Here is a 25,046-nt window from a genome sequence, read left to right on the forward strand (position 1 = left end):
GGCTAGTTTTTTGTATTTTTTTAGTAGAGACGGGGTTTCACTGTGTTAGCCAGGATGGTCTCGATCTCCTGACCTCGTGATCCGCCCGCCTCGGCCTCCCAAAGTGCTGGGATTACAGGCTTGAGCCACCGCGCCCGGCCGGCTAATTTTTTTTGTTTTTAGTAGAGATGTGGTTTCATCTTGTTGGCCAAACTGGTCTCGACTTCCTGACCTCAAATAATCTGCCCACCTTGGCCTTCCAAAGTGCTGGTGGTATTACAGGCATGAACCATGGCGCCCAGCTGAGCCACCATGCCTGGCCTGCTTGTTTTTTAAATTCAAGTAAAACATACATATAGGAAAGTTCTCAGACTTTAAGTACACAGCTCAGTGCATGCTAATTTAATTTTGATTTTTTTTTTTTTTTTGAGAAGGAGTCTCGCTCTGTCACCCAGGCTGGAGTGCAGTGGCCAGATCTCAGCTCACTGCAAACTTCGCCTCCCGGGTTTACGCCATTCTCCTGCCTCAGCCTCCCGAGTAGCTGGGACTACAGGCGCCCGCCACCTCGCCCGGCTAGTTTTTTGTATTTTTTTAGTAGAGACGGGGTTTCACTGTGTTAGCCAGGATGGTCTCGATCTCTTAACCTCGTGATCCGCCCGTCTCGGCCTCCCAAAGTGCTGGGATTACAGGCTTGAGCTACCGCGCCTGGCCAATTTTGATTTTTAACAGAGGACATTGTATTAGTTCCCCATGTTAATCTTTCAGTCTTATTTCAGTCCTCGGACAATTTATTTGGCTATAATCCAGGAAAGATATTTAACAGTGGGCTACCTAATTTTAATTTATATTTATGCATTAGTAACATGTGAGACAAAATTAATATGAGATTTGGGGATTAAGTGAAATATTTAAAAGTGTTTACTTATCACTTCCTGGATGGAAAGAATTACATTATTCATATGTTAGAATTTTGGCAATGTAGGCACTATCTAAATGATAACAGACTCTCTCAGTGGGAGATGAAGAGAGAAAGACTTGAAAGATTCAAGAATTGGGATGACTGGTGACTAGTTGAAGCGGACATATGACTAATAGAAAAGCAAGCATGAAGGGCCAGTGGCAATGGCTCACACTTGTAATCCCAGCACTTTGGGAGGCTGAGGTGGACTGACACCGAGATGGGCTTACCACGAGGTCAGGAGATCAAGATCATCCTGGCCAACGTGGTGAAACCCCATCTCTACTAAAAATACAAAAATCAGCTGGGTATGGTGGTGTGTGCTTGTAATCCTAGCTACTTGGGAGGCTGGGGCATGAGAATCGCTTGAACCAAGGTGTGGAGGTTGCAGTGAGCCGAGATCACACCACTGCACTCCATCCTGGCAACAGAGCAAGACTCTGTCTCAAAAAAAAAAAAAAAAAAAAAAAAAAGAAGGAAAGCAAGCATTAGGAACCTTAGTAAATCTGAGGACCTACTGGTAATAGAAATATGGTTTATTTCTTGGTGGTGAATTTCCAAGGGGAGACATTTCTGCAAGGAATTAATTTCATGTCTCAGTATATGTCAGGTTTAAGTAAGTATTCTGGTAGAAATTCAGAAGCATGAAGAGTTTTGCTTTCTTAAATTATTTTCAGTGACCTGTTACATGTATAGGAGTTGAACTCATTTGTTTGAAGTTAAGGAAGTGATTGTCTTTGATATACTAAATGTTACTGATCTCTTTGTGGGAAGAATACTGTATTTAGAAGCTATGATTTCCTTTGGCTTAGTTTTCTGCAGTAAAGATAATTTGAATGCTGTACTATAGAAAACAGGCCCATCATGGTCTTTGCCTGCTTCAGTTGCAGCAATATCAGTACTACAGTGCAGGCCTGCTCTCCACATACGACCCTTTCTATGAGCAGCAACGGCACCTACTTGGACCCAAGAAAAAGAAATTTAAGGAGGAAAAGAAACTTAAAGGTGAGCATGTTGAACTGCCTTCCACATACATTCATTCTTAGTTTCAGAATTCCATGTGGCCTACTGGTGCATTTGGACTTTATATATAGTCCATATGGTAGAAATTTGCTTTATTTGAAAAACTGTCTTTCTAATTAGTAGCAAGTACAATTTTCCCCTTGGTATCCATGGGTGATTGGATTCTGGACCCCCGGCAGATACCAAAATCCAGAGATGCTCAAGTTCTTTATATAAAATGGTACAATATTTGCATATGAGCTGTGCACATCCTCTCATATACTTTAAGTCATCTCTGGATTACTTATAATACCTACTGCAATGTAAATGCTATATAAATACTTGTAATCCTATATTGTTTAGGGAATAACAATCAAAAAAAGTTTGTACATATTCAGTACAGCTGCTACAACCATTCTCTTTTTTTTTTTTTTTTTCCTGAATATTTTTGATCCTCAGTTGGTTGAATCCATGATGTAGAACCCACAGATAGGAAGGGTAGACTATATTATTAACCTTAATTCATATTTGGCTTGTAGTCTTTAGTTCTACAATTGGAAAGACGGATTCCTAGCTAAAGGTTTAGGCAAAATTAGTTTATTCCATTTTTCTTATACACACTCTGCAAATATTGCAAATGTTCTGGGATAGGAAGTTGGTTATGCACAGAGAAGTAAGAAAAGTAACCCGAAGTGTTTGGAGTAAGTTATTGTTGCTGTCCGAGGTGATTTAAAATAGATCACCTCCTGATGATCTTCTGTAGTGTTTGTTTGCATGTTTGACAGGAAGTGTCCTTTCCTCTCTTATTGAGCTCTCAGCAGCTGGATATCAGGAAGGAAACTGAAAGAGAAAGTTTTAAACCATCTTTGTAAGGCAAATTTTATTCCTCTGAAAGTATTCTTTTTTTTTTTGAGATGGAGTCTTGCTCTGTCACCCAGGCTGGAGTGCAGTGGCACTATTTCAGCTCACTGCAACCTCCACTTCCTGAGTTCAAGCAGTTATCATGCCTCAGCCTCCCGAGTAGCTGGGATTACAGGTGCACGCCACTACACCTGGCTAATTTTTGTATTTTTAGTAGAGATGGAGTGTCACCATGTTGGCCAGGCTGGTCTCAAACTCCTAAACTCAGGTGATCCGCCTGTCTTGGCCTCTCAAAAGTGCTGAGATTACCGGTGTGAGCCACCGCACCTGGCTTGACGGTATGAATTCTACTCAAAAAGGCTCCTTTTAGCCTTCTCTTCTTTTTCCATCATCTTTATTAGTGTTTTCTCACCCTCCACACCCTTTCTCCAATCTGAATTAAGGTTTTGTTTCATGTATTTTTGTCTTGTAAGTCTTAGTGACAGATCAGTGTGTTTTTTTTTTTTCTCTTTTATTTTTCTTTATCCACCTTATAGGCATACTTTTTTCTTATTTTCCCCACACTGCGTAGATGTATAGCCACTTTATATTGTCACCAAGTAGAAATAAGTTTCCTTCCTTTGACTATTCCTTGAATCTGTGATACCTCAGACACTTGCTTACCTATTAGGTTCAAAATAAATTTGGTTCTTGCCATGCAGCTGTAGTCCCAGCTACTCGGGAGGCTGAGGCGGGAGAATCACTTGAACCTGGGAGGCAGAGGTTGCAGTGAGCCGAGATTGCGCCATTGCACTCCAACCTGGGCGACAGGGTGAGACTTCATCTCCGGGGAAAAAAAAAAAGAAAGAAATTTGGTTCTCGGGTTTTATTCTGTATTTCACTTTCATATAAACAGAGCGAGTATCCAGTGTTCTTTTCCAGGTTAGAGAGATATCAATCAGTATGTTTCTTCTTCTCTGTTAGTTTTGTTCCTCTAGGAATATTCATGGGTCTGAGTAGATAAAGGGATATATGTTGTCAGTGTCAAGTGGAATAAGGAAAGAACCTTGCATTCTTTAAGTTGTGAGGTTGCTTTGTGACCATCTCTTGTGGAAGTGCAACCCTGTTAGCATCTGTTTCTTTTGCAGCTAAGTTGAAAAAAGTGAAGAAAAAAAGACGAAGAGATGAAGAACTTTCCTCTGAAGAATCCCCTCGTCGCCATCACCACCAGACCAAAGTCTTTGCCAAGTTTTCTCATGATGCACCTCCCCTGGCACTAAGAAAAAGCACTTATCCATTGAGCAGTTGAATGCTCGTCGTAGGAAAGTATGGCTCAGCATTGTGAAAAAGGAACTACCAAAGGTAAGTGAATGCCTCCAGGACATGGAGATTGGGAGAATGTATTCTCTTCCCACCCACTAAAGAGGAACTCTGAGAGCTAGATACTTTCACAGATAGGAGTTCCGCAAGGAAATTAATCTGTTGGAATCAAGGGAATGCTGAGTAGTACTCTTCAGTTAACAGTTTCTTCTAGAATGTGGTCAGAATTCACAGGACAATTAGTTATTGTGTGATACTCCTTGGTCAAAAAATTGGAGGGCAACTTCTTCGAGGAAAGAATGTAGTTTTTTAAAATATAGCAGTAGATACTTGACAATTTATAGGTGATATTAGAAAAAATTAAAAAGAGGCCAGGCATGGTAGGTCACACCTGTAATCCCAGCACTTTGGGAGGCTGAGGCGGGTGGATCGCTTGAGCCCAGGAGTTTGAGACCAGTCTGGACAACATGGGGGAACCCCATCTCTACAAAAACGAGCTGGGTGTAGTGGCACATGTTTGTAGCCCTACCTATGCAAGTGGCTGAGGCAGGAGGATAGTTTGAGCCCAGGAGTTTGAGGCTGCAGCGAGCTGAGATCGCACCACTGCACTCTAGCTTGTGTAACAGAATGTGTAACAGAATGTGTAACATAATAAATATTTATTTTATCTCAAAATTAAATAAAATAAAAGGAGTTTATATGTTTCTTAGAGAATTTACAAACGTTTGAATGTTGCTGGATAATCACAGTCACTAGAGTAAGATGTGAACGATTTAAAAGAAACATGTATAAGCATTTTTCCTCTTTTAATTCATTTGGTTTTGATAACATTTTATTTTATTATTATTATTTTTGAGATGGAGTCTCACTCTGTCACCTGGGCTGGATTGCAGTGTCATGATCTCGGCTCACTGCAAACTCCACTTCCCAGGTTCAAACAATTCTCTTGCCTCAGCCTTCCAAGTAGCTGGGGCTACAGGCAGATGCCACCACCCCTGGCTAATTTTTGTATTTTAGTAGAGATGGGGTTTCACCATTTTGGCCAGGCTGGTCTCGAACTCCTGACCCCAGATGATCTGCCTGGCTCGGCCTCGTACAGTGCTGGGATTACAGGCGTGAGCGACCGTGCCCAGCCAATAACATGTTATTTTGATATAATTTCAAAATTAACAGTTGCAAGCCAGATGCCATATGCAGCGGTTTTTGTTGTTTTTTGTTTTTTGTTTTAAAGAAGTTGCAATTATAGTCCAAGGAATGTCTATTTACCCTTAAGTGAGATTCACCAGTTGTTAACATACTGCTCTTAAGGATGAATTGAGTGCAGTCCTGATAGAAACAGGATATTTCATTATAAATTGGAATTTTTTTAGAAACAGGATATTTTATGAATTGAGAATAGTTGATACTGAAGTCCATGTGATGAAGTCAGAATGTAGGAGTAGCTAGGGAAGAATTGGAAAATCCCTACTAAACATTAGAACACACTACAAAACCTCTACAGTTAAAAAAGTGTGGTACTGGCACATGAATAGGCAAACAGACGAGTAGAATAAACCAATGGACTTATAAATTAGTACTGGGACAACTGGGTAGCAATTTTGAAAAAGATAAAACTAGATCTGCATCTTACTGCAACCTCTGCCTCCTGGGTTCAAGCAATTCTCCCACTTCAGCCTCCCAAGTAGCTGAGTAGCTGGGACTACACGTGTGCACCATCATGCCCAGCTAATTTTTGTATTTTTAGTAGAGATGGGGTTTTGCCATGTCAGCCGGGCTGGTCTTGAACGCCTGACCTCAAGTGATCTGCTCACCTCGGCTTTCCAAAGTGCTGGAATTATAGACGTGAGCCACCATGCCCAGCCTGTTTTAATGTTTTGAGGATATTGCATTTGATCCCTTGGTATGGTGGTGTTTTGCTACTGTAAAATAATTTTTTTTTTTTCTATAGCAGTTAATAAGTATTTCTGGAGACATAGTTTATGCTTGAGCATTCTTTTTTTGTTGAGACGGAGTCTCGCTCTGTTGCCCAGGCTGGAGTGCAGTGGTGCGATCAGTGCTGCGATCTCAGCTCACTGCAACCTCCACCTCCCAGGTTCACACCATTCTCCTGCCTCAGCCTCCTGAGTAGCTGGGACTACAGGCGCCTGCTACAACACCTGGCTAATTTTTTTTGTATTTTTAGTAGAGACAGGGTTTCACCGTGTTAGCCAGGCTGGTCTCGATCTTCTGACCTCGTGATCTGCCCGTCTCGGCCTCCCAAAGTGCTGGGATTACAGACGTGAGCCACCACGCCCGGCCTATGCTTGAGTATTCTTGATGGGAAAGTTACGGGAAAACCTGCTTAGTACCTGATGAAGAGGCCTCATATGGTGCCCTTTCAATGAAAGAAATGAGTTTTCGTTTTTTTGAGATGGGGTCTTGTTCTCTTGCCCAGGCTGGAGTGCAGTAGACTGATCTTGTTTTACTTCAGCGTTGATCTCCCAGACTCAAGTAATCTTCGCACCTCAGGCTCCTGAGTACCTGGGGCTGTAGGTGTGTGCTACCATGCCGAGCTAATTCTGTTTATTTTATTTAATTTTAATTTTTTTTTTTGAGACGGAGTTTCGCTTTTGTCACCCAGGTTGGAGTACCATGGCACGATCTTGACTCACTGCAATCTCCACCTCCCGGGTTCAAGCGATTCTCCTGCCTCAGCCTCCCGGGTAGCTGTGATTACAGATGCCTGTCACCACACTCAGCTAATTTTTGTATTTTTAGTATAAACAGGATTTCACCATGTTGATCAGGCTGGTCTTGAAGTCCTGACCTCAGGTGAACCAACCACCTCGGCCTCCCAAAGTGCTGGGATTACAGGCATGAGCCACCATGTCCGGCCCAATTCTGTTTATTTTTTCTAGAGACGAGGTCTCACTATGTTGCCCAGGCTAGTCTCGAACTCCTGGACTCAAGTGATCCTCCTGCCTCAGCCTCCCCAAATGCTGGGATTGCAGGTGTAAGCTGCTGTGTGTGGCCAAGAAATGCCTTTTTTTTTTTTTTTTTTTGAGACGGAGTTTCGCTTGTGTCTCCCAGGCTGGAGTGCAGTGGTGCGATCTTGGCTTACCGCAGCCTCCGCCTCCTGAGTTCAAGTGATTCTTCTGCCTCAACCTCCCAGGTAGCTAGGATTACAGGCATGTGCCACCATGCCCGGCTAAGTTTTCTATATTTAGTAGAGATGGGATTTCATCACGTTGGCCAGTCCGGTCTCAAACTCATGACCTCAAGTGGTCCACCGCCTCGGCCTCCCAAAGTGCTGGGATTACAGGCGTGAACCACCACACCTGGCCAAGAAATGACTTTTTAGTGGGAATAATTGAGGTTCCTGGCTTCAGAGTGACAATAGCTCTCTAATTAGTAAGAGTTTTTTTTAATAAAAGGCTCATATATTCCCTTAAATTTGCTGTCTTATATGCAAACTTTAGAGAAATGGCTTTCAGACCTTCTTTGTCACTTTGAACCCATTGTTTCTTTAGCATCAAGGAGAGTGCTCTTCAGTAATGAAAGAGCCACCCAGCCCTGCCTCTTCAGTGTCTTCTTCCATGTCAGATAGACATCATGGGGAGTCAGATGTCTGTACTGACTTTTTTTCCCCCCTTAGCTAGAGTGGAAAACACAAATAGCTGGATACTGGGTTGTGGGCTGCTGGGTCATTTTGTGTTAGGTCTTCCTTGGAGTTTAGTTTTAGAGAAGATTAGGCTTATGTGGTGGCAGAAACTGAGTAGTAGTGACATCAGGTTTGCCTAGGCTGGAGGTGGGTCTAGAATCACAACTTGGGAGACTAGTTTATCTTTTTCCTAATGATTCCTGTATCTGGGTGCCCTGTTCTCTCAGCTTTGCAGATTGGCCCTGGTAAGCAACATGTTTTTAATCAGGGTGGTACTAAGGTTTAGGTATTTTAACATTTTGCTAGTCCACTTCAAGCCTTACATAGAACTTAATGTCTTCCTAAAAGTATACAGAAGACTATTTAAGGCATCCACAACACTGATTCTTCTTGATGCTTCTTTAATAGTTTTATGTATGGTGTTGGACAGTACATCTGGATGACTTACAGAAGTAATGTATCTTGCTCGGCTTGACATTTTCTAAACCTCTAGGAATTGATTAAAAGACTGTTCATTCTACATAGTCTTAGTTCAAAAATGAATCCTAAATGAAATACTGTTTTTTAAATATTTTAGGCAAATAAGCAGAAAGCTTCAGCTCGTAACCTGTTTCTCACCAATAGCCGAAAGGTAAAATTGTAGTTTTGTATTTTCCATTTCATGTTTTGCTGGAATATATTCTTCTTCTTTGGGTCCATCTTGCTACTCTTGTCTGTTGTAACCTGTTGATCATGGATCTAATAGTTCCTAAGAGAGTTTCTGAATGTTCTCAATCTGTTTATCTATTTATTTATTTTTTTGAGATGGAGTCTCAGCCCCCCCAGGCTGGAGTGCAGTGGTGTGATCTCGGCTCACTGCAACCATTGTCTCCCAGGTTCAAGCAATTCTCCCATCTCACCCTCCCGAGTAGCTGGGATTACAGGCACCCACCATCATGCCCTATGATTTTTGTATTTTAGTAGAGACAGGGTTCACCATGTTGGCCAGGCTGGTCTTGAACTCCTGGCCTCAGGTGAGCTGCCTGCCTTGGCCTCCCAAAGTGCTAGGATTACAGGCATGAGCCACCGTGCCCGGCCTCAATCTGTTTATTAAATAAGATTGTTCTTCCTCACATTTCTGGTATTTGAACCTTTTTGGGTAAGACCATAGCCCACCCTGATTTCTTGAGCCAATCATGGAATCTTCCTGTCTTCAGTCTTGTCGTCTAAGAAATAATGATGTGAATACCTTCCCTTAGAGGAAACTAAAACAACTTCCTTTCAGAATTGTGAGGATCAGATTAGGCCATGTCATTAGTTGTGTTTCTCTGGGGTAGTCATTCAACTTCTCTGTTTCCTCATTTATAAGGTGGATGATGGTAAATGAGGGTGATGCTAATGCCAATTTCATAGGATTTGAAGAATAGATTAGTTTAATATATTTTTCAGTGGTGCTAAAGATATAATAAGCAGTGATAGCTGTTATTAATGTGTATGATAACATTTTGTAACTTCCAAGCACATCCCAGGTCCTTCTTAGTCATTATAATTTTTCATCTTCTAAGTTGATAGAAATCAGATAGATTTCTTATCCCTGATATTACCACAGGATCTGGACCTATGTCACAGTACTGTACAAGGACATAATCAAGTTGCAGGGAAAGAGATGTGGTCAAGGATGACAGTTTGTATTCAACAGATTGAGGAATGATGTGGTTTAGAATCCAGGAAGAACCAGCCTCTGGTATGGGGTCCTTTCTGCTGTAATGCTATTGTTGTTTTCAGCTTGCTCACCAGTGCATGAAGGAGGTGCGTCGAGCTGCCTTGCAGGCCCAGAAGAACTGTAAGGAAACCTTGCCTCGTGCCCGCCGCCTCACCAAGGAGATGCTTCTGTACTGGAAGAAATATGAGAAAGTGGAGAAGGAGCACCGCAAGAGAGCAGAGAAGGAAGCTTTGGAGCAGCGGAAGTTGGATGAGGAAATGCGGGAGGTAGGGCAAAAGCATACCATTTTGAAAACCCTGATTATTACAGCCATTTGAAGAGATCGGTTTGCATTTTGAAAATTGTACATCTAACCAATGACACTGTCGCTTATTTTATTTTATTTTAGTAGAGATGCAGTTTTGCCATGTTGCCCAGGCTGGTCTCAAACTCCTGAGCTTCGAGTGATTCGCCTGCCTTGGTCTCCCACAGTCAGAAATTTTTTTTTTTTTTTGAGGCGGAGTCTCACTCTGTTGCCCAGGCTGGAGTGCAGTAGCGCAATCTTGGCTCACTGCAAGCTCCGCCTCCCAGGTTCACAACATTCTCCTGCCTCAGCCTCCCAAGTAGCTGGGACTACAGGCGCCCGCCACCTCGCCCTCCTAAGTTTTTGTATTTTTAGTAGAGATGGGGTTTCACCACGTTGGCCAGGCTGGTTTCAAATTCCTGAGCTCAGATGATATGCCTGCCTCGGCCTCCCAAAGTGCTGAGATTACAGGCATGAGCCACCATGCCCAGCTTACTTATATTGTTTTAACTTGCAGCAAGTACTGTTGTTAACCCTGATGCCAGCTGTTGTAGGCTGTGGATATTGCTGAGGGAAGCAAGAGGTGAGAATAAGAAGGCAAAGTCATTGTATTGCCATTGATAAACCAACTGAGATGAATGGAAGGAGAGTTGAGATTTGAAGAAAGAGGGGAATTAGTGGATTGGATGATGTTTTCTTTCAGGTATATGTAGTAACTCATGTCAAAGTGAAGCTTTGGAGCCTCTTCTGAGCTCTTGATCTTCCCTTATTTTATCATGACTTCGAGAATGAAGATGGATTTTGCTCAGTTCTCTTTAGTCTCCTGGTTAATTTGCATATTTGTGTATTTGCATGCAAGGTAATCATATTATCAAGTTAGTAAACATTTGATGCTTTTGGGAATTCTTAACTCACAGAATTTAAAGTCATTTGAGAGTTAGCCACAGATCTTGAAGTTTTGCAGGCAACTTGGCCTGTATTCTAGATTTGTGAGACCTTGATTCTTAGTTATGTTGATAACTAACTGATGCTTATGCTGACTTATGCATCTTTTTGTTTGAACTTTTGAAATAAATCTTTGATGTATCCTTTCTGTTTTCTTTTTTTTTTTTTTTTTGAGGCGGAGTCTTGCTCTGTCACCCGGACTGGAGTGCAGTGGCCAGATCTCAGCTCACTGCAAGCTCCGCCTCCCGGGTTTACGCCATTCTCCTGCCTCAGCCTCCCGAGTAGCTGGGACTACAGGCGCCCGCCACCTCGCCCGGCTCGTTTTTTGTATTTTTTTAGTAGAGACGGGGTTTCACCGTGTTAGCCAGGATGGTCTCGATCTCCTGACCTCGTGATCCGCCCGTCTCGGCCTCCCAAAGTGCTGGGATTACAGGCTTGAGCCACCGCGCCCGGCCCCTTTCTGTTTTCTTAATCTACTTTGTTCATTTAATCATATCGTAGTTAACTTCTTTAAGGTTAAAGATGTTATTCTTGGCCGGGTGCAGTGGCTCACGTCTATAAACTTAGCACTTGTGGAGGCAGAGGCAGGTGGATCATGAGGTCAGGAGTTCAAGACCAGCCTGGCCAACATGGTGAAACCCCGTTTCTACTAAACATACAAAAATTAGCTGGGCGTGGTGGCGGGTGCCTGTAATCCCAGGTACTCGGGAGACTGAGGCAGAGAATTGCTTGAACCCGGGAGGTGGAAGTTGCAGTGAGCCGAGATCATACCACTACATTCCAACCTGGGCGACAGAGGAAGAATCCATCACACACACACAAAATATATATATATATATATGTATATATATATGTATGTATGTTATTCTTTTTCATAATTGTTTTACTTTGGGAAGTTTTCATTAGGCTGAGTGTATTGGCTCATGTCCATAATCCCAGCAGAAAGGCAGAGGCAGGAGGATCACTGGAATCCAGGAGTTCAAGACCAGTCTGGGCAACATAGTGATACTTCGTATCCATAAACAGTACAAAAATTAGACAGGTGTAGTGGCAAGTGCCTATAGTCCCAGTTACTCTGGAGGCTGAGGTGGGAGTATTGCTTGAACCTGGAATGTTGAGGCTGCAGTGAGCTGTGTTCTTGCTACTGCCTCCAGCCTGGGTGACAGAGTGAGATATCATCTCTTCAGAAAAAAAACAAAGATTTTCGTGATAGCACTTTAGGTTTGAAACATGAACATTCATTATGACAAAGACTTAATTTTCTCTCACTCTCTTTCTCAAGTGTTCTTCTATTTTGGATCTTGCTCAAGTGCTATAATGCTTTAAAGAGACAGGATAATTTTATGTAGATTACTGCTTTATAAAATATACTGTCAACCTTTTGGATTTTTTTTTTTTTTCTGTATTCCTTATTTTATTGTTTTCCTTTTGGGAGAGTGGATCAAGGATAAAGTATATTTTATGAATTTTGTTATGAAATAATTCAAAATAATGACTCGGACCAATAATGCTTTTTTTGGGGAAAAAAAAATAAAGCAAACAAGGCTGGCACACGCTGTGAGCTCACGCCTGTAATCCCAGCACTTTGAGAGGCTGAGGTGGGCAGATCAAGAGGTCGGTAGATCAAGACCATCCTGGCTAACATGGTGAAACCCCGTCTACTAAAGATACAAAAAATCAGCTGGGTGTGGTAGCATATGCCTGTAGTCCCAGCTACTCAGGAGGCTGAGACATGAGAATCGCTTGAACTGGGGAGGTGGAGGTTGCAGTGAGTCGAGATTGCACCACTGCACTCCAGCCAGGGCGACAGAGCGAGACTCCATCTCAAAACAAAACAAAACAAAACAATGACTCTTTAATATGCTACTTATACTGTATTCTGTGTTCCATATAATTTGGTATTTTGGATTATGTTTTCATTTTATTATTTATCTTAGGAATGATTTATTGACACAATGATTATTTTTCTTACCTGGTTGTTTTAGAGTAGAGGCACTTTAAAAAAAAAAAAGTGGTATCTTACTCTGTCACCCAGGCTGGAGTGCAGTGGCATGATCTTGGCTCAGTGCAGCGTCTATCTCTTGGGCTTAAGCAATCCTACTGCCTCAGCCTCCAGTGTAGCTGGGACTGCAGGTACATGCCACCATGCCTGGCAAATTTTTGTATTTTTTGTAGAAACAAGGTTTTGCCATGTTGCCCAGTCTAGTCTCAAACTCCTGAGATCAAGCAGTCCACCTGAAAGGCACTTTTAGCCTTCTCACATTAAAAAATATATGTATGTTTGCACGTGTGCGTGTATTCAGTCTATATTCGTTTTTTGTAGCTATTGTTATCACAGATGAAGTACAGATTGTTGGGTTTTGTTTCATTTTGTTTGAGGTAGAGTCTTGCTCTGTCACCCAGTCTGAAGTGCAGTGGCACGACCTTGGCTCACTGCAACCTTTCCTCCTGGGTTCAAGCGATTCTCCTGCCTCAGCCTCCAGAGTAGCTGGGATTACAGGCGCCCACCACCACGCCCAGCTAATTTTTGTATTTTTTATCAGAGACAGGGTTTCTCCATGTTGGCCAGGCTGATCTCAAACTCCTGGCCTCTAGTGATCCACCAGCCTTGGCCTCCCAAAGTGCCGGGATTACAGGCATGAGCCACCATGCCTGGCCAAAAAATACAGATTGTGTTGGGGAATATTTTCTTCCTTCCATTAGCCATTTAATTTCTTTTCTTTTTTTTTTTTTTTTTGAGACAGAGTCTCGCTCTGTCGCCTGGGCTGGAGTGCAGTGGCCGGATCTCAGCTCACTGCAAGCTCCACCTCCCGAGTTTACGCCATTCTCCAGCCTCAGCCTCCAGAATAGCTGGGACTACAGGCGCCCGCCACCTCGCCCGGCTAGTTTTTTGTATTTTTTTAGTAGAGACGGGGTTTCACCGTGTTAGCCAGGATGGTCTCGATCTCCTGACCTCGTGATCCGCCCGTCTCGGTCTCCCAAAGTGCTGGGATTACAGGCTTGAGCCACCATGCCTGGCCTAGCCATTTAATTTCATATACCTATTGTATTGGCTTTCAGAATAACTTACAGCTTTTTGTCAGTTATTTTGACTTTTGGTAGTAAAGAAGAGTTTTGGGACCGGTGTGGTGGCTGACCGGGTGTACTGGTCACGCTTGTAATCCCAGCACTTTGTGATGCTAAAAGTGGGCCGATCACCTGAGGTCAGGAGTTTGAGACCAGCCTGGTCAATATGGTGAAACCTGTCTCTCCTAAAAATATACAAAAATACATGCCAGGCGCAGTGGCTTATGCCTTTAATCCCAGCACTTTGGGAGGCCGAGGCAGGCGGATCACGAAGTCAGGAGATAGAGACCATTCTGGCTAATGCAGTGAAACCCCATCTCTACTAAAAATACAAAAAAATCAGCCGGGTGTGGTGGCGGGCACCTGTAGTCCCAGCTACTCAGGAGACTGAGGCAGGAGAATGGCATGAACCCAGGAGGCAGAGCTTGCAGTGAGTCAAGATTACGCCACTGCACTCCAGCCTGGGCGACAGAGGGAGACTCTGTCCCAAGGAAAAAAAAAAAAAAATTAGCCAGGCGTCGTGATGTATGCCTATAATCCCAGTTACTTGGGAGGCTGAGGCAGGAGAATCACTTGAACCTGGGAGGCAGAGGTTGCGGTGAGGCTGCTATCGTGCCATTGCACTCCAGCCTGGCCAACACAGACTCTCGTCTCAAAAAAAAAAAGAAAAAAAAAGTTTCTGACGTGTACATTTTCAAAAATAATAAAGCTATATAGACATGTATCCATCATCCAGGTTATAAAATGGAATATATTGTTTGAAATTAGTTGTCTCAGTGCTACCATAGAAAAGTCATGTAAGAAAGAAACATTTTAGTCAGAAGCCTAATGGAGAAAAGATTCACAGTATAAAGAAGAGCAAAACACTCGTTACTAGTAGATTATGAATGAAAGTTATTCATTGTGCCAGACGTGGTGGCTCACACCTTAATCCTAAAACTTTGAGATGCTGAGGCTGGTGGATCGCCTGAGTTCGAGACCAGCCTGCCCAACATGGTGAAACCCTGTCTTTACTAGTAATACAAAAATTAGCCAAGGTTAGTGGTGCTCACCTGTAAGCCCAGCTACTCTGGAGGCTGAGGTACGAGACTAGCTTGAACCCGGGAGGCGGAGGTTGCAGCGAACCGAGATCATGCCACCGTACTCCAGCCCATACAACCAATCGAGACTCTGTCTGAAAAAGGAAAATAAATTCATTCATTGCTTTTAGTGCCACTGACTTGGCTAAAATAAAATTGTTTATCAGCAATGTTTACATTTTTTAAAGTAAAGAATTGGTAAAGGATTTGAATGCAAATATAAGTGGTGAATTCTCCACTGCTTCTTGGATATCATTGATAATTGGGCTCTGTTTTCACCTTTTTCCCTCTTTAGGCCAAGAGGCAACAGCGAAAACTCAACTTCTTAATTACCCAGACAGAGTTGTATGCCCATTTCATGAGTCGCAAACGAGACATGGGTCATGATGGTATCCAGGAGGAAATCCTAAGGAAACTGGAAGACAGTTCTACCCAGAGACAAATCGATATAGGTGGAGGAGTGGTAGTTAACATCACACAGGAGGATTATGGTGAGTCTTCAATCAGGACTTAGAGGAAGGCTAACTCTTAATTTTTATATCTAAAGTTTATATACTTTAATTCTTGCAAATTTTTTATTGATTCATAGGTAATTTACCAGAAAAGAGAGATTTATTGTACTGGAGTAGGGAAAGTGTGTTTGTATAACAGAAGTATAAGACCATTTATTAAAGAATTTGAATAGGAAAGATTGTGGTTATATGATCTTGCAAGTTTGGGAATATTTTTGTTGTGATTTGTTAGTAGAAATAACCGGTATTGTAATCAGAGTTTGTAGAACTGAACTGCGTTTCAGGAGAGGAAAACATCTCTCACATAATAAGATTCTTGGTTATTTAAGCATGAGAAAGCAGCTGTTCAGTTGTCTTTATGTGATCACAAGGAGAGGGAGGAATTGGGATGAAGTTCGAGAGGAATTTCACAGAGAATGCTGATTAAGATTGTGTTGAGCTAGAAATAGTAGAGATTGTAACTGCTTTATCATATTTTGGGGATTACATATGTCGTATTTCTCTAGTTAAAATAGTTTCACCTAGCATAAATATATTAAAATTTTGAATCCTGATTGTCTTGATTGTTGTAGCTTGGTATCATTTGGTAGAAGAAACCCTAATACTGAGAGGCAGTGGATGCCAGTGCCATGGTTTTTTGTGAGCTTGCTTTGGCTACTGGAGACCGAGGCAGCCCTCCACCTCCATTGCATTTCCAGCTTCTTACCTCTGAGAATTTAGCCTTTCTCTTCCCCTACCCTCCGTGAACCCAGGGATAAGTAGAATGAGGGAATCAGGGATCCACATATATTGGTGTTAATTGCATCTTAGAACAAGATCAGTTGATAAAGTGTGATAATCCATAAATTTTCCTTTTCAGATAGTAACCACTTTAAAGCCCAGGCCTTGAAGAATGCTGAAAATGCTTACCATATTCACCAAGCTCGGGTGAGTCTTCAGATAGAAAGGTTTACTGTAATTGGCCCTGGAAATACCCTACAAGCTTTTACTTAGGTGGTCTTCCTTTAGTTTTAATCACATTTTCGATTAAAAGCATAGACTAGCTTGTGTATATGTGTGTGAGTAATTGTGTGTAGGGTGGGGGGCTGGGTCTCTTTCCCTTTAGAATAGTAGGGATACTAGAAGAAAGGCAGAAACATGAATATTCAGTTTTCTAGCTTTAGCAATGTTTTAATTTCAAATTAGAACAGTTTGTGTTTTTTTTTTTTTCTATCTGAGTAATCATGGGCAATATAGTATGAAATGCATCATAGATGTTTAATGAAAAAAACATACTCTTGGCTTGTTAAGAGAGCCATATCATGGTTTCAAAAAACTGCTACATTATTTAATGCCTTCTTTCACCTAAGTAATAACTTGCTCTTTGTTACTTATTTTATTTTAGAGACAGAGTTTCGCTCTGTCGCCCAGGCTGGAGTGCAGTGGCACGATCTCGGCTTACTGCAAGCTCCGCCTCCCGGGTTCACACCATTCTCCTGCCTCAGCCTCACAAGTAGCTGGGACTACAGGTGCCCACCACCATGCCCAGCTAATTTTTTGTATTTTTAGTAGAGACGGGGTTTCACCGTGTTCGCCAGGATGGTCTTGATCTCCTGACCTCGTGATCCACCCACCTCGGCCTCCCAAAGTGCTGGGATTGCAGGCATGAGCCACTGCGCCTGGCCCTTTTTTTTTTTTTTTTTTTTTTTTTGAGATGGAGTCTTGCTTTGTCAGCCTCCCGAGTATCTGGGACTACAGGTGCACACCACCATGCCCAGCTAATTTTTTTTATTGTAGTAGAGATGGGGTTTTACCATGTTGGCCAGGATGGTCTCTATCTCCTGACTTCATGATCCACCCACCTTAGCCTCCTAAAGTCCTGGGATTATAGGCTTGAGCCACTGCGCCCGGCCAAAGCTCTTTGTTATTTATGATATAGTGATGTTTAACAAAATCAGAAAGAAATTATAATCAAGTTGAATTAAGTAAAAAACTTGCTGTTTTTAATATACTGAATAGGAGCCTCTATTTAACATTAACAGAGCAGAAGTCAAGGATAGACGAATGTGACCTTCCCCAATTTCTAATACAATTGTTACATTAAATAATATTAGTAATATGTTTTATAGAAATGATATATACTACATATACTACATTATATATATACTACATATATGTATATATACATGTACTACATTATATTATCAGATTATGAGAAATTTTGTTCCAATTATTTTTCTTAGCACAGGGTAGATGTATTGTTATCTTGAGTTTTATTTGCATTTAATATTTTTCCTCTTTTTTTTTTCTAATTTTTTTTTTTAACTTTCCAGACAAGGTCATTTGATGAAGATGCAAAAGAAAGTCGAGCAGCTGCCCTACGGGCAGCAAACAAGTCTGGCACTGGGTTTGGGGAGAGTTATAGCCTGGCTAACCCATCTATCCGGGCTGGTGAGGATATTCCACAGCCCACAATTTTTAATGGCAAATTGAAAGGTTATCAACTGAAAGGCATGAATTGGTTGGCCAATCTCTATGAACAGGTGAATTTTAGAACTCTTTTCTAAAATTCTCTTTTATTAACTCTTTTCCTAAAGTCATTTGTTCAGTGTGATTGTAAAATGAGTACAAGATCTGGCTGGGCGCGATGGCTTACGCCTGTAATTGCAGCACTTTGGGAGGCTGAGGCAGGCGGATCACCTGAGGTCAGGAGTTTGAGACCAGCCTGACCAGCATGGTGAAACCCCGTCTCTACTAAAAAAAAAATACAATTAGCCAGGCGTGGTAGCACATGCCTGTGATCCCAGCTATTTGGAAGGCTGAAGCAGGAGAATCACTTGAACCTGGGAGGCAGAGATTGCGTTGAGCCAAGATGGCGTCATTGCACTCCAGCCTGGGCAACAAGAGCAAAACTCCGTCTCAAAAAATAAATAAATAAATAAATAAGTACAAGATCATCTTTTAGATTTCACACTTTTAGAAAGCTATACCCTGGGGAGGGATTGCATTAGAAGAAATACCTAATGTAAATGACTAGTTAATGGGTGCAGCACACCAACATGGCACATGTATACATATGTAACAAACCTGCGTGTTGTGCACATGTACCCTAGAACTTAAAGTATAATAAAAAATAAATTAATGTAGATTTATGAAAAAAATAAAATAAAAAGCTATATCCTTTGACAAGAGGCAGAAAGTTGTCTCTGTTTCTCTTTCTTTTTGAGACAGGATCTTACTCTGTCACCCAGGCTGAAGTGCAGTGGTGTGTTTATGGCTCACTGTAGCCTTAAACTCCTGGGCTCAAGTGATCCTCCTGCCTCAGCCTCTGCAATAGTTGGGACTACAGACACATGCCACCATGCCTGGCTAATTTTTGTATTTTTTGTAGAAATGGGGTGTCTCTGGGTTGCCCAGGCTGGTCTCAAACTCCTGGGCTCATGCGATGTGCCTGACTTGGCCTCCCAAAGTGCCAAGACAGGCGTGAGCCACTGCACCCAGCTGATGTCTTTTTTTTTTTTTTTCTAACCTGGAGAGCCTACTGGAGAATATTTGTATATTTCTTATGGTTTGTCTTATATGGACTTGGTAAATCTAATTGTTTTTGTGTCTGGGTTGTATTAGCTAACAAACTGGCCTTGCCCTGTCTCGTGTACCATGGTTCATAGTTGTGGCTGTAGCATTGGCAAAAGCAATTACTATAGCAGTGGGTAAAAATGTTGAGGCTGAGTATCTCTAGTCACTTCTCTTTAAACAAGCCTGTTATCTTGGTCGTTCTTTTTGGTAATAGGTCAAACTTTATTTGATGAAATGTATGAGGTGTTGACCATGTATTTTTTTTCCCCAGGGTATTAATGGCATTCTTGCTGATGAAATGGGCCTTGGTAAAACAGTACAGAGCATTGCCCTTCTGGCCCATCTGGCTGAGGTGGGTATATGCAATCTTTCTATCTTAATTTCTCTAGAATTTAGAGTAATTTCTGTTGAAAATCAGCCACTTAAAAGCACTATGCTAAGCTCTGTAGCATTCCAAGATAGTGGGACTCGATTCTTGCCTGCGAGCTTTGTAAGGGGACAGTATTGTATAACTTTTTGGTTTTTAAGAGGTCTAGGACAGTTTTTGAGCATGTGATTTTGAGACATTCCCTTCCACTCTGCATTGATTACCACCAGTGTAGTGGCAAGGGCAATATAGTTAGATCAGAACACGTTGCCTAACATTTCAACTCTACTCTTATTACCAGTGTAAACATGGGCAATTTAGCCTCTTTTCAACTTAACTCTCTGAGGCTTAGTTTCCTCTTCTATGGAGATATTATCTACTTTATGGGAATTTTATAAGAATTAAATTTAAAAAATGTGTAAAAATACTGAAAAAAAAGCAGAAGCTGTATACCTATTAAATAACTATAAGATTGTCATGATAACTAGTATAGTAGAAAACAATACATACAAGTCAGTGTGTCATAAGTGCTCTGTGGATACTACCTATAAGAGGTCAGAAGAGGGAATAATTGCTTGACATTTTTTCTCAAGGTGTGTCTTTATGTTCTTATTATTAACATAGGATATTATTTTTGAATGTGCAGATTTGGGATTTCCTCACTATTTCTCTTGTTGTTTCCTATTCTTAGATTGTTCTTGTCATTAATTATAATTTTGAATTAAATACCTTCCCTTTTCCTATAGTTGACTGACTGGGTTTTTCTGTTGCAGAGAGAGAACATTTGGGGACCTTTCTTAATAATTTCACCTGCGTCTACACTTAACAATTGGCACCAGGAGTTTACTAGATTTGTTCCTAAATTTAAGGTAAATATCAGTCCAAGCAAAACATTTATTGCTTTTGACTCTCCTTTTCTTGTCTTACTTATGTAATTACTCATAATAGTTTTAAATTTTGTCCAGGCTTGGTGGCTCATGCTTGTAATCCCAGCGTTTTGGGAGGTCGAGGTGGGTGGATCACAAGGTCAGAAGGTCAAGACCATCCTGGCTAACATGGTGAAACCCTGTCTCTACTAAAAATACAAAAAATAAAAATAAAAATTAGCCGGATGTGGTGCCATGCGCCTGTAGTCCCAGCTACTCAGGAGGCTGAGGCAGGAGAATCGCTTGAACGGGGCGGAGCAGGAGTAGGGGAGGTTGCAGTGAGCCAAGAACACGCTGCTGCACTCCAGCCTGGGCGACAGAGCAAGAATCCTTCCGTCTCAAAAACAAAAATATCTCATACATTGTTCCTAAATAACTTGCATACAATCACTATAAAACTTACTGCTGGGAACAATGAGTGCATATTGCATTTAGCCTGATGATTGATACTCCTCGTCAAACTGCCATAATAGAAAACATCTACCTTGTTTGGTTTAACATAGATTTTGACAAATCATACCGTTAGTACACATCCTGTCATTTATGGCATTGCTCTTTTCATTCAAATCTATTGTAAATAATTCATATCTTTTTTAAAATACATGTCTTGCTTTTGTTTTTGTGTTTGTTTTGAGATGGAGTCTTGCTCCGTTGCCCAGGCTAGAGTGCAGTGGTGCGATCTTGGCTCACTGCAACCTCTGCCTCCCAGGTTCAAGCAATTCTGCCTCAGCCTCCTGAGTAACTGGGATTACAGGTGTCTGCCACCTTGCCCAGCTAATTGTTTTGTATTTTTAGTAGAGACTGGGTTTCACCACGTTGGCCAGACTGGTCTCAAACTCTTGACCTCAGTTAATCCACATGTCTCAGCCTCCGAAAGTGCTGGGATTACAGGCGTGAGCCACCGCACTCAGCTGGTTTTTTTTTTTTTTTTTTCTGAGTCTGAGTTTTGCTTTTGTTGCTCAGTCTGGAGTGCAGTGGTGCGATCTCTGCTCACTGTAACCTTTGCCTCCAGGGTTGAAGCGATTCTCCTGCCCCAGCCTCCCGAGTAGCTGGGATTACAGGCATACGCCACCATACCCGGCTAATTTTGTATTTTTAGTAGAGATGGGGTTTCTCCATGTTGGTCAGGCAAGTCTCGAACTCCCGACCTCAGGTGATCCGCCCGCCTCAGTCTCCTGAAGTGCTGGGATTACAGGCATGAGCCACTGTGCCCAGCCCATTTTGCTTTTTTAATAGAGGCAGATCTCACTATGTTGCCCAGGCTGGTCTTGAACTCCTGGCCTCCAGTGATCCTTCCGCCTCAGCCTCCCAAAGTCTTGAAATTACAGGCATGAGCCACCAAACCCAGCCAGTTCATTTTCTTAATACTCTAAAGTCTGATCTCTAGTCTTAGTCCAGCTTGTAGTGTCTAAGGTAGATAATGTGAACATTGATTTAATTAATTCAGAGGAAAAGAATTCAGGTTGAGGTAGGAGGTGATCAGCAGGGAGGTATTTGGCATTCATTGGGTAAGACATTGATTAGATTTAAACAACTGCTTAGTTATGAAAAGTTGGAGGAATTTAAGAAAGAATGAATAGGATTTATTATGTTGTTTGCAATTTAAAAGGATTGAAAATGAGTAAACTGTGTTCTGACCCCAGGAATAGGATAATGAAGTTGCACAGTTAGGATAGTATTTTGGAGATTATGTATCAAAATATGTTGACATGATCTCTGTGATTTTTGGTCTCTGTAATAGTGATGGGTTTCATGTAGTTTGAGGAGCATGGGATAGGGTGGAAATGTGAGGCAGGTGTTTTTCTGGTCTATGCTTTGTATGGAATAGGAAATTGTCTGGGATTTCCCACTTTGAGGCAGCTTTGTGGCTGTGGTCCCATTTTGTGGCTAAATTGTAGATATAAAAACCATACAAGGAGTATTAGGATATATAGCTTTTAACTTGACTGACTCATTTTCATCTTGCTGAGATGATGATGAGATCATTCTTATGCAATTTGTTGAGTATTGTCTCTTGAATTATTTGTCTTGTGGAATGGTGATCACCATCTTTTTCTGCTTTTTTTTTTCATGTAATGTTCAGTATATATTGAACAGTGCAGATGTTGAAAAATAAAAGGTCTAGGCCAGGCATGGTGGCTCACGCCTGTAATCCCAGCACTTTGGGAGGCCAAGGCGGTTGGATCACGAGGTCAGGAGTTCAAGACCAGCCTGGCCAAGATGGTGAAACCCGTCTCTACTAAAAATACAAAAATTAGCAGGGTGTTGTGGTGGGGGCCTGTAATCCCAGCTACTTGGGAGGTTGAGGCAGGAGAATCGCTTGAACCCGGGGGGCAGAGGTTGCAGTGAGCCGAGATCATGCCACTGTACTCCAGCCTGGGCAACAGAGTGAGAATCCGTCTCAAAAAACAAACAAACAAACAAACAAAAAAACCAGAAAAGGTCTTAACATTTTTTCAGCAAACCACTTAAGTTTTCAATAGCTCTTCCACTGGCTGATAGATGGCCATGTGATATTACTAATGTCATTGATACCTTTCCTTTGACTTTATAAGTATACCTGAAACAGACTTATTATTTGCATGTTGAACTTTCTTTTGATATTCTAATTTAGGGTAATATGCCCGTGGGTGTTGCCACCTCTTTTGATTTTTTTCTTTGCTTTTTTTTTTTTTCTTAGAGATATTTTCTCCCTCTGTCTTCCAAGGTGGAGTGCCGAGTTGTGATCATAGCTCACTGCAGCCCTGAACTCCGTCTCAAGCCATTCTCCCACATCAGCCTCCCAAGTAGCTAGGACTACAGGCATGCACCACAACACTCAGCTAATTTTTAAAAAATTTTTTGTGGAGACGAGGTCTTGGCTCTGTTGCCAAGGCTGATGTCTAACTCCTGTTCACACAATCATCCCACCTCGGCCTCTTAAAATGCTGGGATTATAGACATGAGGCACTGCATTTGGCCTGATTTTGTTTTTTTCCTAGTGCCCCAATATATGTTTTATTGTGACAAAATACTAGAGCATAGTATTTACCATTTTAACTATTAAAAATGGGCTGGGCCTGGTGGGTCATACCTGTAATCCCAGTACTTTAGGAGGCTGAGGTGGGAAGATCCCTTGAGTCCAGGAGTTCAAGAACAGCCTTGCCAACACAGACCTTATCTCTACAAAAAATTTACAAATTAGTTGGACATGGTAGCGCATGCCTACAGACCAAGCTTATGAAAAAATGGGCTGGGTGTGGTGGCTGATGCCTGTAATCGCAGCATTTCGGGAGGCTGAGATGGGTGGATCACCTGAGGTCAGGTGTTCAAAACCAGCCTAACCAACAGGAGAAACCCCATCTCTAGTAAAAATACAAAATTAGCTGGGTGTGGTGGCGCACGCCTGTAATCCCAGCTGCTCGGGAGGCTGAGGCAGGAGAATCACTTGAACCCGGGAGGCAGAGGTTGTGGTGAGCTGAGATCGTGCCATTGCACTCCAGCGTGGGCAACAAAAGCGAAACTCCATCTCAAAAAAAAAAAAAAAAAAAGTACAATGTAGTAGCATTAGGTACATTCACAATGTTGTGTAACCATCACTGCTATCTAGTTTCATAACTTTTTCATCACCCCAAACAGAAGGCCCTTTCCCGCTAAGTAATCACTTTCTATTCAACTTGTGCTATAGCCTCTGGCAACCACAAATTCGCCTCCTGTGGCTGGATTTGCTTATTCTGAACACTTCGTGAATGCTGTTTTTGTCTGGCTTCTTTTACTGAGTATAAAGTTTTCAAGCTTCATCCATATTATATCGTGTATCAGTGTTTTATTCCTTTATATGGCTGAGTAATAGTCCATTGTGTATATATATCACATTTTGGTCATCCATTCATCGTTGATGAATATTTGGGTTGTTTCCAGCTTTTGGCTGTTGTGAATAGTACTGCTGTGAACGTTCCTGTGCAGGTTTTTGTTTGAACACTTTTACTGTTTTCACTTCTTTTGGGTATGTACCTATGAGTAGAATTGTTAGGTCATATGGTAATTCTACTTATTAAGGAATCTGCCACCTGGGTTTTTTTGGTTTTTTGTTTTTTTGTTTTTCTTTTTTTGACACAGAGTCTTACTCTGTTGCCCAGGCTGGAGTGCAGTGGCGCGATCTTGGCTCACTGCAACCTCTGCCTCCCAGGTTCAAGCGATTCTGCTGCCTCAGCCTCCCAAGTAGCTGCAACTACAGGGGTGTACCACCACACCCAGCTAATTTTTGTATTTTTGGTAGAGACGGGGTTTCACCATGTTAGCCGGTCTGGTCTTGAACTCCTGACCTCAGGTGATCTGCCTGCCTTGGCCTCCCAGAGTGCTAGGATTACAGGCATGAGTCACTGCTCCCGACCTGTCACCTGTTTTTGAATGACTGTAAGCTAAGAATAGTTTTTACATTTTAAAATTATTGATAAAAAAAAACTTTGATAGAATGTGGCGTATGAAATTGAAAGTCATACATATTGGAACATAGCCCCACACTGCACTCTTTGTCTACTTTTTTTTTTGAGGCAGTGTCTTGCTCTGTTTCCCAGGCTGGAGTGCAGTGACATGATCTTGGCTCACTGCAACCTCTGCCTCCCCCGGGTTCAAGCGATTCTCCTGCCTCAAGCTCCCGAGGAGCTGGGACTACAGGAGCTTGCCACCATGCCCAGCGAATTTTTGTATTTTTAGTAGAGGCTGAGTTTCCCCATGTTGGCCAGGCTGGTCTCGAATTCCTGAGCTCAAGCGATGCTCCTTGGCCTCTCAAACTGCTGGGATTACAGACGTTAGCCACCCCCGGCCAGCTTTTTTCTTTATCTGATGTCTTGAGATGGCACTTAGAGTATTCATTTTCAGCTTCTAATATAT

The 25,046-nt window shown here is 42.0% G+C and overlaps 1 protein-coding gene across 1 annotated transcript in view; it reads left to right on the plus strand.

Annotated features, from left to right (window-relative positions):
- Positions 1-25,046, plus strand: part of INO80 (INO80 complex ATPase subunit) — a 135,327-nt gene that overhangs the window by 11,552 nt on the left and 98,729 nt on the right. Inside the window, 10 exon segments of the mRNA XM_017895419.1 lie at positions 1,822-1,942; positions 3,928-4,044; positions 4,047-4,141; positions 8,317-8,370; positions 9,504-9,707; positions 15,110-15,305; positions 16,186-16,253; positions 17,639-17,848; positions 19,153-19,233; positions 20,022-20,117. Coding sequence (XP_017750908.1) covers positions 1,822-1,942; positions 3,928-4,044; positions 4,047-4,141; positions 8,317-8,370; positions 9,504-9,707; positions 15,110-15,305; positions 16,186-16,253; positions 17,639-17,848; positions 19,153-19,233; positions 20,022-20,117 — 1,242 coding nt within the window.

Source organism: Rhinopithecus bieti, unplaced genomic scaffold, assembly GCF_001698545.2.
Source record: "Rhinopithecus bieti isolate Rb0 unplaced genomic scaffold, ASM169854v2 scaffold_26426, whole genome shotgun sequence".
Lineage (NCBI taxonomy): Eukaryota > Metazoa > Chordata > Mammalia > Primates > Cercopithecidae > Rhinopithecus > Rhinopithecus bieti.